This window comes from Pyrus communis, chromosome 4 (assembly GCF_041283825.1).
Source record: "Pyrus communis isolate YQ-2024b chromosome 4, ASM4128382v1, whole genome shotgun sequence".
NCBI classification, from domain to species: Eukaryota; Viridiplantae; Streptophyta; class Magnoliopsida; order Rosales; family Rosaceae; genus Pyrus; species Pyrus communis.
The window spans coordinates 3,205,505-3,221,521 of record NC_142568.1 but is presented as its reverse complement, the minus strand read 5'-3'; the positions used below and the strand labels follow the sequence as shown (position 1 = coordinate 3,221,521).

Sequence of the window (16,017 nt, the reverse complement as noted above, 5' to 3'; positions counted from 1 at the left end):
AAAAATAAGCCTAAAATTGTGTCAATATTTGACAATAAAATAGATTAAATTTTATCAAATCTGACGATAAATAGTTAATTTATTAATTTCAAATAATTAAGGGCCTCAATTATAAAAAGTAATTCAGAGATCAATTTTAACTAAGATAGTGGTTCGGAAATCAAGCCACACTTTAATTTGTTTATTAATCTCACAAAACTGGCTTAGATTTATATTGAATTTATCCTTCATTTTTTCGTTGAAGGAGAAGGCCGTCCCTTTGATTTCTTAGATTTTGAATCGTTTCCAAGAAGACGAAGATTGAAACCTTCAATCCGGCCCCAAAATTCAACTTCGATATTCGTTCTCCAGTATGGCAATACCCATATCCAGATCAAACTTATCCTTGCTATTCTTTCACCTGTTCATCCTTCTATTCTCCCCCAGAATCTCAGCCATCAGGTAATTTCAAAGTATTGAACTTTTTATATCGTCTTTTTGATTGCTGAGAAAAACAGAGGAAATGTTCAATCTTTGTGGTGATGCGGTTGTAAAGTTTGAATCTTTGATGGCTTCCCCAAATGGGTATTTGAATTTTCTCTTTTCCTTTCATAAAATATGTACAAAAGCTAAAAGAGACGAAGAAAACGTAGTATTTGATGTGGGTTTAATGATGTGAAGTTAATTTGGAGGACATGGCAGGCTTGGCAGCTTGTTCTTGTAGGATGCCTTATCCTTTTTTCTTTTAACCCCAGCCTTCTTGGTGTTTTAACTAGAATTTATCCGAATTTTAAACGAATTCAGCACACACTATTGTAAATTTGTAATTTCTTGGTCATACAGCGGTAGACTTTCGATTTTGTGTGCTGTGTAGTTTTCCTTAATTCTTTTCTGACTTGTTGAACAACCAAATTGCTCATCTGGATTGTTTGTGTTTTCGTGGTTTGGTGTTATATTTTGTACATTTTGTTCTGGCTCTTCCCCAGTTGATGCTAATTTTAGTGTGGTTAACTGCTTGTTTTTTGTTTCCCATTGAAATTTTACAGGAAGGATGTTGGCTTTCAAACGAAGCACTTTTGCAAAAATACGGTTCAAGGAAGATACTTACTTTCTGATGATAATGGTCAGCTTGTCCCTCACTGAGTCTGTTATTTTGTTGTTGTTGTTGTTGTTGTTGTCATTCTTGAAATTTAAATCATCAACATTTTAGTACTTCCCAACATTCTCAAAGGGATTACCATGATACTATAATTATTAGTTCTTGGTTGTGGATTTCATATTGAAGTAACGGGAGATGCCAAAAAATGGTTAATTTTCCCTGTGAAACGTCCATATAAGTGATGATACAAGTAATGAGCTCATAGTGGAACTGTGAGGGAGAAAAGAAAAAGGGAGGGCAAGGGGGAGATGGTTGCTACTGCAATATGCTAATGTTGCTAAGAAGTTACTCTAATGGTTTTTACATCCGTGTCAGTTTTCATTCCCTTAGTTACATAATCTATGTTTGCATTGTAGGCCGTGTCTGTGATGCACTGACAGTAAATCCCCGGTCCCGCTGCTGCCCTGAAAAAGGAGAAACATTCTCTTGTTAGTGAGTTTTTCACTAAGTAGAACTCTGAAATGCTACACATTATAAGAAGATTGAGCAAACTTATAACATCCCGGCCCCCTTTTGTTTGCAGTGGTTGCAACGTTGTTTCAGAGTGTTGTAATTCTTATGAATATTGTGTTTCATGCTGTCTAAATCCTTCAAGGGTAATTTTCTTTAATTTTTGTTTTATCGTGTTATATGTGTGTATATTTTTATTTATTACTGTTTAATTTATGCTTTTCTGTTCTCTTTATAATATTATAATCTTCATTTTTACTGGGTTTTGTGACACAGATTACAGAGGAACAAGTAATAAAGGTGAAGATGGCCAAACCAGCTACGGCAGGTACAATTATAAATTGTACAAGAAGGTTTTAATCTTTTCTTAGAGACTAATCTTGAGCATTCCTTGCTATAAATTGTACATTGATAAATGAATGTTCAGCTGCTATTTGAACTAGGTTTTGTAAAATTAGAGTTCCTGATTGAGCTATTCGTTCCCATTATCCACTGCATGGAATGAGTTTGGTGAAAGCTCAGTTTTTCGATTTCTGTGCTCAAAATTTTCATTTGGCAGGGACATATTCTAGTGCTTTCGATTTCTGTGCTGGGAGGTGCCGTCATAATTCTGAGAGTGTGGTAAGTAATGCATTTATGATGTAATCGTTTGTCTTCTTGGACTTGGTTTGTTGCTTTTGGCTTTTTCCCATGATAGATACTGTTTCCTCATTATGGGAATAAGTTCTCGAAGGTATTTATCAAATGTGGTCCTAGGAGTAACTTAATTATTAGTTGCCTGTTTGACCAAATTAGTTTGCGAAGTTAAGTATCTTCCTTTGTCAAGAACTCAGAGCCATGGTCTTAAATGTTAACTTACATGTGGCATGCAATCTCTTTTTATAAATCTCGTAGAAAGATTTAATCAAGAAATGTATCGCAATTGGTATGTACCTTTTTATTGGAATTTTGTCACTGGATTCTCAATACTTGGTTAAGAAACTGGTGATCAGACTTAACATGAGAATTCAGGTCAGAGGGGTCACTGAAAGTGAAAAGTCTTCGTTAGATGTCAGATTTGTCCAAATGACAGAATATGATAGCAGTCTCCCTATTAAATATATCAATTTTATATACAGTAAGAATGTTATTGTCATTGGTGTAGGCTTTATGTTTAGGGATGATTGAGCTATTAGTAGATTTGGCTAGCTACTTGAGTGCTCCTGATTGAGCTAATTTAGTTGATTTCATTTATCGGGTATTTTTTTTGGTCAATTCCTACGGCTAACTTGTAGGTTCTTCATTGACTTGCATGGAGGCTATTTAAACTTATCTATAATACTCAGATGATCGATTACAAATTATGATCCTCCTCTCCCTTACTAAATTTTCTTTTCAAACCAGTATCATGGCCAGAAAGGAAAGTAGGAAAGACAGAAAATGAACAACTTCTCTCACTATTCTTAAATTTCTTATAGGATACAAGACCTGACTAATAAAAAGCACTGATACAATACTAAGGACTAGATGCCTCTACAGGAAGAAAAATAAAAAATGAAACTGAAACCATCGTCTGCCTACACCAAGACAACTGCAAAATACATCCAAGACAACACCAAAACACATTAAGAAACGGCAGCATTTCCAATTTGAAAATATAACAGAAAACAACCATTGTAGACTTAAGCATTGAGAAAAAGGGCACATGAATGTCTATCAAGCACCAATAGTGATTTCAGCCTCAGGATATAATCAGTAAGAGCAAATATAATAGCGTAGCACATAAACTTCCCCAGATTCCTTGTTCGTTTAGTTTTGACTCATTCTTTTCTTATTGAAATACCTTACAAAACAGTAGAAATTTTGGATTTTTTATTTGTATGGTTTCAATATGTGTGCATGTGATGTTTTCATATGCTGGGACCCTGTCTGAATAAGTTTGAACATCTCAGGTCCATGAAAATGCTTACCTTAGTGATTTCCATCACTGTTTTTCTCTGCCATCAAACTCTTCAGGTAAGATTCGGCTTTGGTGATATATTAGAATATGTTCTATTCTTTAACAACATCAGAGATTTCTGTAGTGGTTAATTATAAAACATACCCCATCTTATTGAGGACCATGTTTGAAACATTATGACCTTTTTTTTCCTCGTATTGTGTGGAGAATTCCTTTTATTTATTTTGGGTGAAGGCAGGTTTCAACTCCTATGTGCTGTTTAGTACTTGCTCTAACGCTAGCTTAACATTTGATTATACAGTTTTCATCTAAATTTTATAGTTGTTTTTGTATAAAAAAGTGCATTGTTTCCCTCATTGAAAGCATGAATTTTTTAGTTGTGTTATGATTTTTTAGTTGGACTTTTTCTTGGATGAAGAACTTGTCCTTGTTTCTTGAAAAAGGGTTTTGTTTATTCTTAATTTGGTATAGTAGTGTAAAGATGTAGGATGCTATTAATAGTACTCGGGACTGAATAAAGTCTTAAAATGAGACACAGCTATAGAAGTGGAACCAGTAGCCCAAATTTGGAAGAAGACTTTAGCTTGCTCTTCAAAGTAGTGGCAAGGGTCTTCATGCCCTATTTAATATCTGATTCCTATGTAGTAATGGTTTCGGAAATTAATGGTTCCTGTTTGCTTTCTTGGAGGAGCTAACTGTTTCCATAAATGACCTGTAAAAAAAAAGAACTCAGAACCTAGTTATACCTGATAGGTTTCTAGTTCCCCATAATTTCCATGGGATTTTGGATAAACTTTTATTAGAAATCCTCATTATTAAATTGTTTTTGCCACTTAGTACTATAGTCCAATGGCATTCCTTTTTGCTTGTAAGTATAAAAAAATGTTTTTTTAAATTACCTTTTTTGGTCGTTGAAACGAAATTTTCTTTCCACAGTCCACACTAATATATAGCTTTTCTGCGCGATACATCTTAAGTTAATATAACAGTGAACATAGTAATGCTAGTGTAGAAGGTCTTTTATATATATATATATATATATATATATATATATATATATATATATATAAATTAATGTCAAACTGGACTATTGGAGCATCATTGATGTTTTGCTGTTAGCCCTCCTGCTAAACCTTTTAATTTGATTGATAAAATCAGTTCCCATCTCTCTGACTGGATACAGTATAATTCTAGTTAAGAGGGTTAATTTTGTTCTTTCTAAATATGTCAACAGCTGCAAATTATACATTTTTAGAAGCCAGACTGAATGGCATTGATGTTCTTGTTGGAAGGTGAGGTTTCACAACAATTGTTTTTCTCTATATATTTATATATCAATTAATAGAAAATCTCAAACTGTAGCTGATTCACAAAATTTCTTATTTTGTGCGTCAGGCAAGGGGAATCATGCGATACAGTTTGCAAGTCAAAGGGACAATCTTGTGTTCCAAATAAGCTTTCGGTACTTAACCAGTGTGACATGTAAGTTGAGTTTCAGTTTTCTTTATTGAACCTTTTATTTATAATTCTTGAATTTTTCTTGTTGGTTAAAAAGTAGTCATCATACATGCAAACACTAATATTGTGGCCCTTTTTATATCAAAAGAAAAAGGAAAAGAATGCATGCTATTATTATTCAAAAAATTGATTGTGTACCACTGACTAATAAATAATTTTGAAACTATCAATTTGAAAGACCAAAAAAAGTGTAAAGATGTTTGTTGTAGCCAAGCAGTTTAACTTCTTGAAAGTCCACATTTGTTTTATGGTTAAAAAGTCGTAATTTTCAAAGTTGATGGATGAGCATTTGAGCCTCAATTCAAATACGTAGTTTCTACTTCATGCCTCAGATTTTTATGGTGGATCCACTCGTTTGGGTCCTGTGTGGTGCACAGCCTGCACCTGCTTTGCAGCTGGCTATATTATATATCATGGGGGATATGATCAATATTATGTCAATCAGTTATTGTGTTAACTTCTATGTTGCCCATTGCTCAGGCCAAAAATAAAATATGCTTCCTTCTGTATAGATTCAATAAGTAGCAGAAAAATATATGTACAGGCTTTCGTCATGCTGTAATTATTTTTTTTTTTTTTTCTTTCATGTTTGGATTGTAACATTTTAAAGGGAACTTATATTGTCTAAACACTAATGGAAGATTCTTTTCAGCCATGACGACCCAAAAGGTTTTTTTTTTTGTGATATTCTTCTTGAATGTGTGGGAGCTTTACGTTGATGATTCATTTCGTAGTCTTTTTTTGTAGTAGTTTACTCCAGTTGCTCTGTTTGTAGTTTTAGTTGGACTGATGGACTTGCTCTGTTTGTAGATTTAATTGAACTGATTGACTGCTTTCCCATCTCCTTTTGCACTTTATTTGTTTTCAATTAAGTTTTTGTTTCTGATCATTTTTCTTTTTCATAACATTAAGCGGCACTTTATATTTTTCATATGGGATGTAACATCTATTTAATTCTTTGTGATTCTCTCTTGAGCAGTATGCAGAAATATATGAGATGCAAGGGAACTTGCCTGGCAAGTATCGGTCCAGACCAACCTGCTGAAGTGGTTGATGACGCTCCTGAAGATTTGGTATACTTTTGTTTTAGCATTAAAGTTTCTATGTTCTGGGGTTGTGTTTTATAATATAGAGATGCTTTCTTTTTTCTGCACAACTTGATCAAAACATCCTGCCTGTAAACAATTTATTGTATTTTGCAAAGAAGTTGCAGTCGCTGGAGGTTATTATTACCGCATAGGAAATTTGTTGTTTGTAGCAAATTTTTTTTTCTGTTTCTTATGCACTGCTTTGTATCTTTATGCCAACCCTTTATTGTGGAGATTGTATACTCTATTTACATAGTTTTTAACCCTTTTCGATTATGATACAGTAATTATCGATATATCACAATTTGTTAGAAGAATATCACTCGTTTGCCAAGAAAACGCAGTCGCTGGAGGTTATTATTGCCGCCTAGGCTGATTTTTAGAACGTTGTATACTTTTGTGGTGTTAGACTTATCAGTTTTGCAATATGTTATGAAATTTTAGCGGAGCTATTTAAAACCGTCATCTAAACATCACAAAGCTTGGATGGACTCATTTTTCTGATTGTTTTGTTATAGAAACAAGTGGAACTGAAAACATTGTAATAGAAGAATTTGTGTATGACATGTTTTTTCTTCACGAAGCTAGAAAAAAATGACATTCCATGACAGTTTTGCTTTTGTTGGAAGTATATGAGTATGACACTGATGGCGCATGCTCTCTTGTGACTTGCAGAATCCTGGAGCATGCTTGTTTACACAAACACAATCAATGCTTTCTTGTTATGGTTCACATCAGCATACGAGGAGGCTTTGCCCTTGTGCGTAGTGCCCTATTGGTAAGTTCGAGTTCTTTTAATACATGTTTTATTTTAAAAAATAACAATAAATACATACTGTTTGAAAATTAAGTTTGTCGAATAGTTAGAAAAAAACTTACAGTACTCATGGTAGTATTTTAGCAACATATATCTATGTCAAGATAATTTCCAATAGGCAGAATTCTTCGAATAGTTCCGAAATCACAATGTCGCCATAATATGCAAAGGAATACCATTTTTTCCAGCCAATAGGCCAAGGAATACTTCATTGGCTGCACAGTTACTTTACTTTCTCTCCAATCTTAGCTTTTAAATTTTGGCTTTTAGCCAAAATTGACTCCTCACTTTGCTACCTGACAATGAAAATCGATAGAAGTGGTCCTTGAGTTTGTCCACCACAAACCTCGTTAAATTGTCACGTGCCCACCTTTTCAAGGGTATTTTTGTCAAACCAACCCCTCTGCCTAACGAGGAGTTATGCGAATTTCATGGACCATTTTAAGCTAAAAAGCCGTTAAATTTTGATAAATGGCAACCAATTGCTTAATGTAATATGCAGCCTTGTCTTACATATACATGTATAGCATTATAGAACATTAGCAATTAATCTTTTTCTTGGTCGTGTTTGTATAAAACTATAAACCAATAGCAACCAAGAATGTATCCGGCCGGGATGCTCATCATTTCCTGCTATGTGGAGGCATATTATTCGTTTTTCTGTACTTTATCCTTTTGGGGTGGGGCAAGTTGCACCACTACTATCCCTTCACTGTTCCTAATCTTGTCACAATTTGTTCCCAACTAAATTTCTTGACGTAGAAGAAATAAAGAAAATCAAAACATGAAAGAAGCCTTATGTTATCATTTACTTGCAGGATTCGTCACCAAGGTCACCGGGATGAACTGTTGGGATGATGTATATTGTACGCCGATTTCATTTGCTGTTCCACCTGGCCTGATTTCCCAAAATTGGCGAATCTAGTTTGCTCCGAGTTTTTGTAATTGCAAGAGCGGCTCATTGTAACGAAGTTCGGTTGAGGAGAAACAAGTCAGTAAGCTCTGCCTTGCAATGGCATCAGAAAGTGAGGGCGTGGGTCTTTCTGTTCTGTGTAGTTCTAGCTGTTCATCACAGATAGCACACAATGTATAATGTTAATGTGTATTGTTGTTGGTGATTTGTAATACAGTGAGCAAAGTTTTTGAGAATTAGAAGTACTATGGAGGTCAAAGTTACCTCATCAACTTAACTAGGTTCGTGAGGATACTCGACGCGAAATGTAAATAATTAAAATTGAGTTGTTGCATAATATCTAATGTTACAAATTTGATTTTTAAAGCACAGCTCCAACGTTAACCGGCTAACCAGTGTTCTCTTAGCATTATACATGGGAGTCAAAATTTAAGACCTCACATTTTTTAATGTAAAGAAATATTACTTAGACTATAGTGACAGTTCTATGTTTTGTTTTTATTTTTTATTTTATTTTATTTTTTTAAATTGGCCTTTGTGCATTCATAGTTGATTGCAATTTCCCTAGCCATCACCAATATTACTTTAGACCATAGTGGCAGTTTTATGTTTTGTTTTTATTTTTATTTTTATTTTTAAAATTTGCCTTTATGCATTCATAGTTGATTGCAATTTCCCTAGCCATCACAACAATAAGAATGGGTGAATTAGGCCGGGCAACTTCTCGCACCATCATTAATTTGATACGAACGACATGGAAATAACAGGTCAATTCGTTAACGAGCTGAGTTTTTATCGAGCATCCCTTAAGAACTTGTTAACAAGTGGGGGCATTATGGGGTCACCCGTTAAGAACTCGTTAACAAGTTGAGTCGTTATCAGGTCCCACATTAAGAACCCGATAAGATATCGTTTGCAACATCTAAACATTAGGCATGACAATTTCTTGCATGACTCGTTAACTCTATACGAAACGACAAGACCTATTAATGAATCGGATCGTTATCAGGTAAACTATTATGACCTGTTAAGATAACGGGTTTAACACAAACACAACAAACACGACGCGTTTGCCAGTCCTAGAGTGAATGCAAAAGAGATGTCACATAGGAGAGAACCTACTCTCAACCACATAGCCATCACAACAAACAGATGCTTGCATGCATGCCTATCAAACCCCTTAACCATATGTATACAACGTAAAACAATTGCTATATGCCCAGATAACATTCTTCATTACTAAATATCTACGTACTTTCACCAATATATAAGATATGCGTAATGCAGAAGACATGGTCAACAAATATACAACCTACTCCCTCAACCACACAGCCGATCACAAACACTGCATGACAAAATCAACCAATCATATCCTACCTTTATGAACACTTCAACTTCACCACCATAACATCGCCATCCCAACTCTCCTGCTCTTCTCTTTCTGTGTTGAACATGGAGAAGAAGAAACTGCTTATGCTCAGAGATGAAGCATTACTGCAGCACCCAGTTCTCCTTCTTCTAATTCTGGTTTTAGGGTTTGTTGTGATGGACCCACTGCAAATGGGACCACTTGGGAACCATGAGTTTAAGCCTGTGAAGCACAGCATTGCACCGTACAAGCAAGTCATGGAGAGGTGGCCGAGGGACAATGAGAGTAGGTTAGGGCTTGGGAAGCTGGAGTTTGAAGATCAAGTTTTTGGTCCCGAGTCGTTGGAGTTTGATGCTTTGGGTCGAGGTCCGTACACAGGGTTAGCTGATGGACGCATTGTTAGATGGATGGGCAAGGATTTGGGATGGGAAACGTTTGCACTTGTGACAACAAATTGGTGTGTGACTAATTTCATTTATTCATTTCTTTCTTATGGCTTGGTTTCATATTTGGAGATGCAATTGTCTTTTTTCATTGTTTGAACTCTAATGTGTTTGCATGTACAGTAAATATTGTTCAAAATTCTTTAGGCTAGTTGGTATTTCTTACTTTGGGTTTTAACAATGAAAAGCGACTAAAGTTGTCCCTAAGTTTGTCCATCGTAAATCATTTTGATATTTCCATGAAAAATCCGTCAATATTCTTGTTAAATTGTCATGGAACAGCCACGTGACCATCTTTTTAAGGTTATTTTTGTCAAATCAACCCCTCTACTTAACGAGGATATTGATACATTTTTCACAGAATGACCAAAATAATTTGCGGTGGACAAACTCAATGACTAAAATGAGGAGTTATGTCGATCTCAAAAACCACTTTGGCTAAAAAACCAATTCCTTTATATGCTTTCAAAAAAGAAAATCATTACATGCATTGCTAATTATAGTGGATGTGTGTCTCAAAAGGTCAGAGAAGGTTTGTGCTAAAGGCATAGACTCAACCACGCATAAGCAATGGAAGCACGAGAAAAAGTGTGGTCGTCCCCTTGGCCTAAGATTTGACAAAGAGAGTGGAGATTTGTACATTGCTGATGCATATTATGGCCTCCTAGTTGTTGGCCCCGAAGGAGGCATTGCTACTACTTTGTCAACTCATGTGGAAGGGAAGCCTATACTTTTTGCAAATGACCTTGACATCCACAGGAATGGCTCTATTTTCTTCACAGACACAAGCAAGAGATACAACCGTGTGTAAGTCAAAAGTACTTTTGTGTTTGAGATTGTTTTTTATGGAAGTATTTTTGTTCGTAAGTGTTTTCACGGGAAAAGAACATTTCAAAACAGCATGCGAAAGAGCATGCTTCTTGCAGAATTGATGTTTCCTTCTTGAGTCAAGTCCAAAAAAGCAAGTGTAATCGGTTTCTGCGATTGAACTCGAGTCCTACAGATCGAGTGTACCATCATGTATCAAATAACAAGAGAAAGTTTGAAAGAATTTGAATTTTTTGGAGATTGAATGCTTTTAGCCACTCATGTGGTACTTTATCATATGATATACATAAGAATTATACGATATATATATATATATATATATATATATATATATATATATGATCTACGCATTTCTCTTGAAAACACTAAATATAATTTTTTTTTAATCCATACAAACTTTTAAATTTCTCTATCAAACGTTTATAAAAGTGTCCTTGGATATCTGAGATTTTTTTTTATTAGTCCTTTTAAGATGATTGCATTAGTGATATCTTGACTTCACATGTTAATGCTAATTGTATATACTAATTAGCAACCAAATGAGGTGTTAATGGAAATTAATCAAATTGCAGGGATCATTTCGTTATACTACTGGAAGGAGAATCCACTGGTAGGCTTCTGAGATATGACCCTCCTACTAAAACAACTCACATTGTCTTGGATGGTTTGGCTTTTCCAAATGGAATTCAACTTTCACAGGACCAAACAGTTCTTCTCTTTACCGAGACCACCAACTGCAGGTAATAAATTACACAGCTGGTTAATTAATCAAGGTCATCCAAACCATAGCATGAAAATAAAGCTAGTTTTAATTTGAGCTAGTTATCCACTTTGTCGAAGGAAGTTACTTAGTTTAGATTTCATGGACGATAATTGTTGAATTGAAAAATATTTTGAGCTACTTTATCGAAATCAGTTGAACATGTCCCTTTATAAGGGTACGTACAGTGCAACCTAATATTTCTGCTTGTTCTTTGCATTATTGCAGGCTAATGAAATATTGGCTAGAGGGTCCAAAAACTGGGACAGTGGAACTTGTTGCCAACCTTCCAGGTTTTCCAGACAATATAAGAATAAATGAGAAGGGCCAGTTCTGGGTAGCAATAGACTGTTGCAGGACTCAAGCACAAGAGGTTCTCTCTCATAATCCTTGGATACGTAGTGTCTACTTTCGCTTGCCCATCCGAATGACCTACTTGGCGCGGATTATGGGGATGAAGATGTACACAATGATTTCACTGTTCGACGAGAAGGGAGAAATTTTGGAAGTTCTTGAGGACAGAAAGGGTGTGGTTATGAAACTTGTGAGTGAAGTTAGGGAAGCAAAAGGCAAACTGTGGATTGGAACTGTGGCTCATAATCACATTGCCACCCTCACTTACCCTTAAGAGATCATTATTTACTAGCCACTAACAAATGGTAGCTTAAAATGGGTGGCTTGATTTATGATTTGTTTAACAACATTGATAATTAGATGATTTGAGGTTAATTGTGGTTTGTTGTTTTCTAAATGTATGGTGAAAATTTGTGATTAAGTTACTAATTATGTTGTGTGATTTGTAGCTCTCTACACCGTTGAATAATGGGTAAATGATAGTATTGTAGGAATGATTACAAAGAAGATAAATAGAACAAACGCAAGGATAAGAACAACTTTATAATTACATGCATGTGTAGGATAATACTTGCATCTCTTCGTTAGAGGAAGCACATATCTCATTCTTTGTGAATAACGTAATTGTACTGTATAAATCTCATATTTAATTGTTCAATAACTTCAATTTCTTAATCTTTATATGAAGATCATTCATGCAAAAAAAATTTAAATTAAGAAATTAAACCCTTTTAATTATTAAATTTATTTTCTAACATGCATTATTCATAATTGTGTATTTTTCAATACGCGAATTTTTTATTTATATGATTCCTAAAAAAAGTCTAGGAAAGAAAAGGACAGTCGTCAGTAGTTGGAAGGCAAGGCTAATGGGAATGAGAATCCTTTCCGAATCTTCTTTGTGAGGATTTTTGAGATACTCAAATTATATCTATTCATCGTACATTGTGCGATCAGAAATCATTTTAAATACTTTTATTTAAAATTAAATATGAATAGTATCTAACGAAAACTGATCGCACAATGTACGATAAACGGACACGATTTGAGAATCCACATCATCCTCATAAAGAGGATCCGAAGAGGCAAATGGTATGCTATGATCTTGTAGACAGCCCTATAGAGTAGGAGAAAATTTTCATTGTGTTCAAGACATATAGATAGTGCATCACGCATTATTATATATAAGTAATAAGAAATTTTATTTTTTAAGTTGCTAATATTTTAATATAAGTATCTCAGTATCTCTATAATAACACCTGATGTTCACGTGGTGTATCTCGATGACGCTTATAAATCTTTCATAGAATAGTTAATTGGAAGTAGGTTAACCAAACCAACAACTTCGCTTTGCCAATGGAGGTCAGCATGTGAGTTTCTAATTAAGGCACCGAAAAACCTGTCCAGCAATTATTTCAACCACGTACTCCTCCTACCGTATTGTCTTGTATTTAAGAAAATGAAATGACGTGACTGGGTGAGTGGATCTTAATAAAAAAATAGGAATAAGATTCTTTTTCCCTTTTTTTTTTCATTCCCTTTCTTCTCTTTCTATTTGAACGATGACGGTTAAATTACGTCAACATTTTATATTAATTTTTTATATAAATAAAAAGATAAAATAGAGAATGTGAGAAGAGGGGATTGAAGAATATGGAAAGAGAAGGGGAGAGAATCATAATCCTAAAAAATATACGACGGTTTGTCATGATCACAGTTCTAGAAATTCTCGTCTATCGCCGTTTAGGCTCTCCCTAGGAGTTATGTAGCTAGTCATTACTCTGATTAATAAGGAGTTTTGAAAATTAAAAACGAGCATCTCGACACCCGTTTAGGTTATGACTCTTACTTAGATAGAAAATAAATAACTTTTATTTTGCATTTTATTTTTTCAATAAGAAACTTGTTGAATATTTGGACGGACACTCATTTTATGTTTGTTCCTCATGTTTTCAATATGTTCTAATACTTTATAATCTATATGTCATTTTATATTGCAATTTTATATATCCTAATATAATTATATATATTTTTAAGTGTAAATAGATATTTATTTATATAATATATCATAAACTTAATTAAAATAAAATAAAAATCGTCTAGGCCTCGTCTAGACGCCTAGGCACTAAACTCATATCCGCCGCCTGACTAGCACCTATCGCTTTTTAAAACTCAAATCATAAAAATATTAATTGCTACTAAAATAAATGGACGGTTCATCGTGTACCTCAACCTGCAAACATACGTTCATCGTGAGAATGTTTGTCATTTCATTCTTTGAACAAGACAAAGCCTAGTTCTCTTTGCTCTTTGCTCTTTGCTCTGTTGTTTATCAGTTCTTTATCACTTGGAAGATGTACTCGCACAAGTCACAGATTCTCAGTTGGTGCGTTGGTAAAAATGGTGATATGCTAAAGTTGCTTTTGGGAGTTGTTAATTGGTGATTCAAAGTTATTTTGGCATAAAAAATAGCATGTGGTTTTACTTTTATTCAATGGGGGGGGGGGGGAGTTCTTCTGGGATTAGAAAATGAAATCTCAGTTGAGCATTTCAATATTGTGTGACGACGTACTTTTTTGTTCATCTACTTGTGGATAAAAAGCTACGTTGCGACGTAATATCATAATCTGAATCAAAATTTTATTAACCATCATTATAAAGATTTTATCTACGAATATTCAATCTAATTCGAGAATGTTTAGTTATTTGAAGATGTAGAACAAATCCTTTAGAATAGCGCTATAAACTTATTACGAAAATTAGATGATCAAAATTAACCTCATTAAGTCTCGAATTTTAGTATTCGCAAGTATATGAATCAGATGATAGTATATCATTGAAGCACGGATATTGAGAAGTTTTAATAGAAAATATATGAGATTTTGAATTAAACTAAAATAAAGTAAAGCTAAAAATAATGCATGTAAATAATAAAATAAAGTAAAGCACTTGTTGAAAACCAAACTCATCAGGAATCACAAGATTACACAAATCAATAAAACCGTTAATTTCGTGTTAAACGGAAATCATATGAGAACAAAAAGACTCAAATCATAAATCCATAACGAGACAGAAAGTATGATATACGCATGACTCTAATTGCATAACCTAATCATTGTCGCAATTCTAGGACTCCAAGTGAAATGAAGTAAATTCAACAAATTAAACAGCTCCGTTCTTAACAAATAGATCCAAAATGGATCCCAAAACATGTAATATTGTTAATCCACACATTAGCACTTGTTTACATTTACAAACCATCTTATGTGGCATGGTGATATGGCATGCCAAGTCATTTAGTGAAACTAAGTGGGTTTTAAATTTTTTTTAATCTTCTGATTAAAACACAATTAATTATATTTTAGAGCAAAATAACATTCCACCGAAACATGATCTGCAAAGCTTGACCCAATTGGCAAGAAAGTCAAAAAGAAAAGAGCACCCTTAATTCTCGGCACCATTTGCTTTCTTTCCAACTGATTCTCTCCGGATCCTTGGTGAGAATCTTAAGAATTCGTGAATTGTATCTGTTCATTATATATTATGCAGTCTATTTTTGTTAAGTACTGCTTATATTTAATTTTAAATAAAATTATTTAAAATAATTTTTGACCGTACGATGTACAATGAACGGACACGATTTACGAATCCTGAAATCCTCACAAAGAGGATCCGGATTCGCTTTCTTTTGCATTAACCGATCTTGAGTACGGAGAGGTTTAATTGTTTATTACCGTTGATATATATATATTAGGGTAGTATTATTTATACATTTATTTTTATTTTTTACGCACGTTTATTATTTGTCATTAGTTTTTATTTATTTATTTGATTCAACATTTGAAAATTAAAATGAGTGTGTAAAAAGTAAAATAAGCTCGCAAATAGCACTAATCATATAATGTTACAATGATTCGAGACCTCAACTCCCATATATTTCATCAATTCGAATTGTTTAATTTTTAGACATTTTTTCTCAAATATCATATTACGAAAACTAATTAAATCGAAAACTCTATCACCGTCACATTATATATGTGTATAATAAAGAAGTGATTTTATCCAAGTTTTTGTTTTCCTTTGATTATCTCAATTATTGTTGTCTTTTAAGACTCGTTTGAGAGCTGCTTTTGAATGACTAAAAACGTTTTTAGAGAAGATGTTCTTAGAATAAATTATTAGTAAAAATACAAATTGATCTTGGAAAGCACTTAAGCACTTAATGTGCTTTCTCCAAAAAGAACATAACATATGTTTTTTTTATAAAACACTTCAAATACTTTTGAAACTCAAAAATATTTTTTTTTAAAATAACTTTCAATCATTTAAAAACACTTCTAGAACGAGCCATTAATTTGTCGTTAATTTATTCAATCATATTCTTAAAAGAAATAAAGATT

The 16,017-nt window shown here is 33.7% G+C and overlaps 2 protein-coding genes across 3 annotated transcripts; both read left to right on the top strand.

Moving 5' to 3' along the window:
* Positions 1–141: 141 nt before the first annotated feature.
* On the top strand, positions 142–8,229 carry LOC137721716 (glycosyltransferase family protein). Of its 2 annotated transcripts, none has more exons than XM_068460742.2 (12): positions 142–441; positions 1,026–1,102; positions 1,495–1,570; positions 1,662–1,734; positions 1,865–1,916; positions 2,148–2,209; positions 3,520–3,583; positions 4,762–4,819; positions 4,923–5,009; positions 6,025–6,118; positions 6,809–6,911; positions 7,769–8,229. In XM_068460742.2, the coding sequence occupies exons 1-11, from the start codon at positions 353–355 to the stop codon at positions 6,899–6,901; spliced, it is 825 nt and encodes a 274-aa protein (XP_068316843.2). In that variant the 5' UTR covers positions 142–352; the 3' UTR covers positions 6,902–6,911; positions 7,769–8,229. The 2 variants fall into 2 exon arrangements, with proteins under 2 accessions (XP_068316843.2, XP_088548452.1); XM_088692326.1 differs by having other exon boundaries at positions 143–441; positions 4,759–4,819.
* An 854-nt stretch (positions 8,230–9,083) lies between these two features.
* On the top strand, positions 9,084–11,992 carry LAP3 (Calcium-dependent phosphotriesterase superfamily protein). Its single transcript, XM_068461241.2, has 4 exons — positions 9,084–9,689; positions 10,198–10,482; positions 11,076–11,243; positions 11,492–11,992. The coding sequence occupies exons 1-4, from the start codon at positions 9,316–9,318 to the stop codon at positions 11,889–11,891; spliced, it is 1,227 nt and encodes a 408-aa protein (XP_068317342.1). The 5' UTR covers positions 9,084–9,315; the 3' UTR covers positions 11,892–11,992.
* Positions 11,993–16,017: the final 4,025 nt, after the last annotated feature.

Bases quoted from the DNA above. Each gene is read 5' to 3' on its own strand.
- LOC137721716 (XM_088692326.1), top strand. From the start codon at position 353: ATGGCAATACCCATATCCAGATCAAACTTATCCTTGCTATTCTTTCAC. The intron at 1,735-1,864 runs GTAATTTTCTTT...TTTGTGACACAG, and splicing joins GCTGTCTAAATCCTTCAAGG to ATTACAGAGGAACAAGTAAT. The intron at 3,584-4,758 runs GTAAGATTCGGC...TAAATATGTCAA, and splicing joins TCTGCCATCAAACTCTTCAG to CAGCTGCAAATTATACATTT.
- LAP3 (XM_068461241.2), top strand. From the start codon at position 9,316: ATGGAGAAGAAGAAACTGCTTATGCTCAGAGATGAAGCATTACTGCAG. The intron at 9,690-10,197 runs GTGTGTGACTAA...GTGTCTCAAAAG, and splicing joins GCACTTGTGACAACAAATTG to GTCAGAGAAGGTTTGTGCTA. The intron at 11,244-11,491 runs GTAATAAATTAC...GCATTATTGCAG, and splicing joins ACCGAGACCACCAACTGCAG to GCTAATGAAATATTGGCTAG.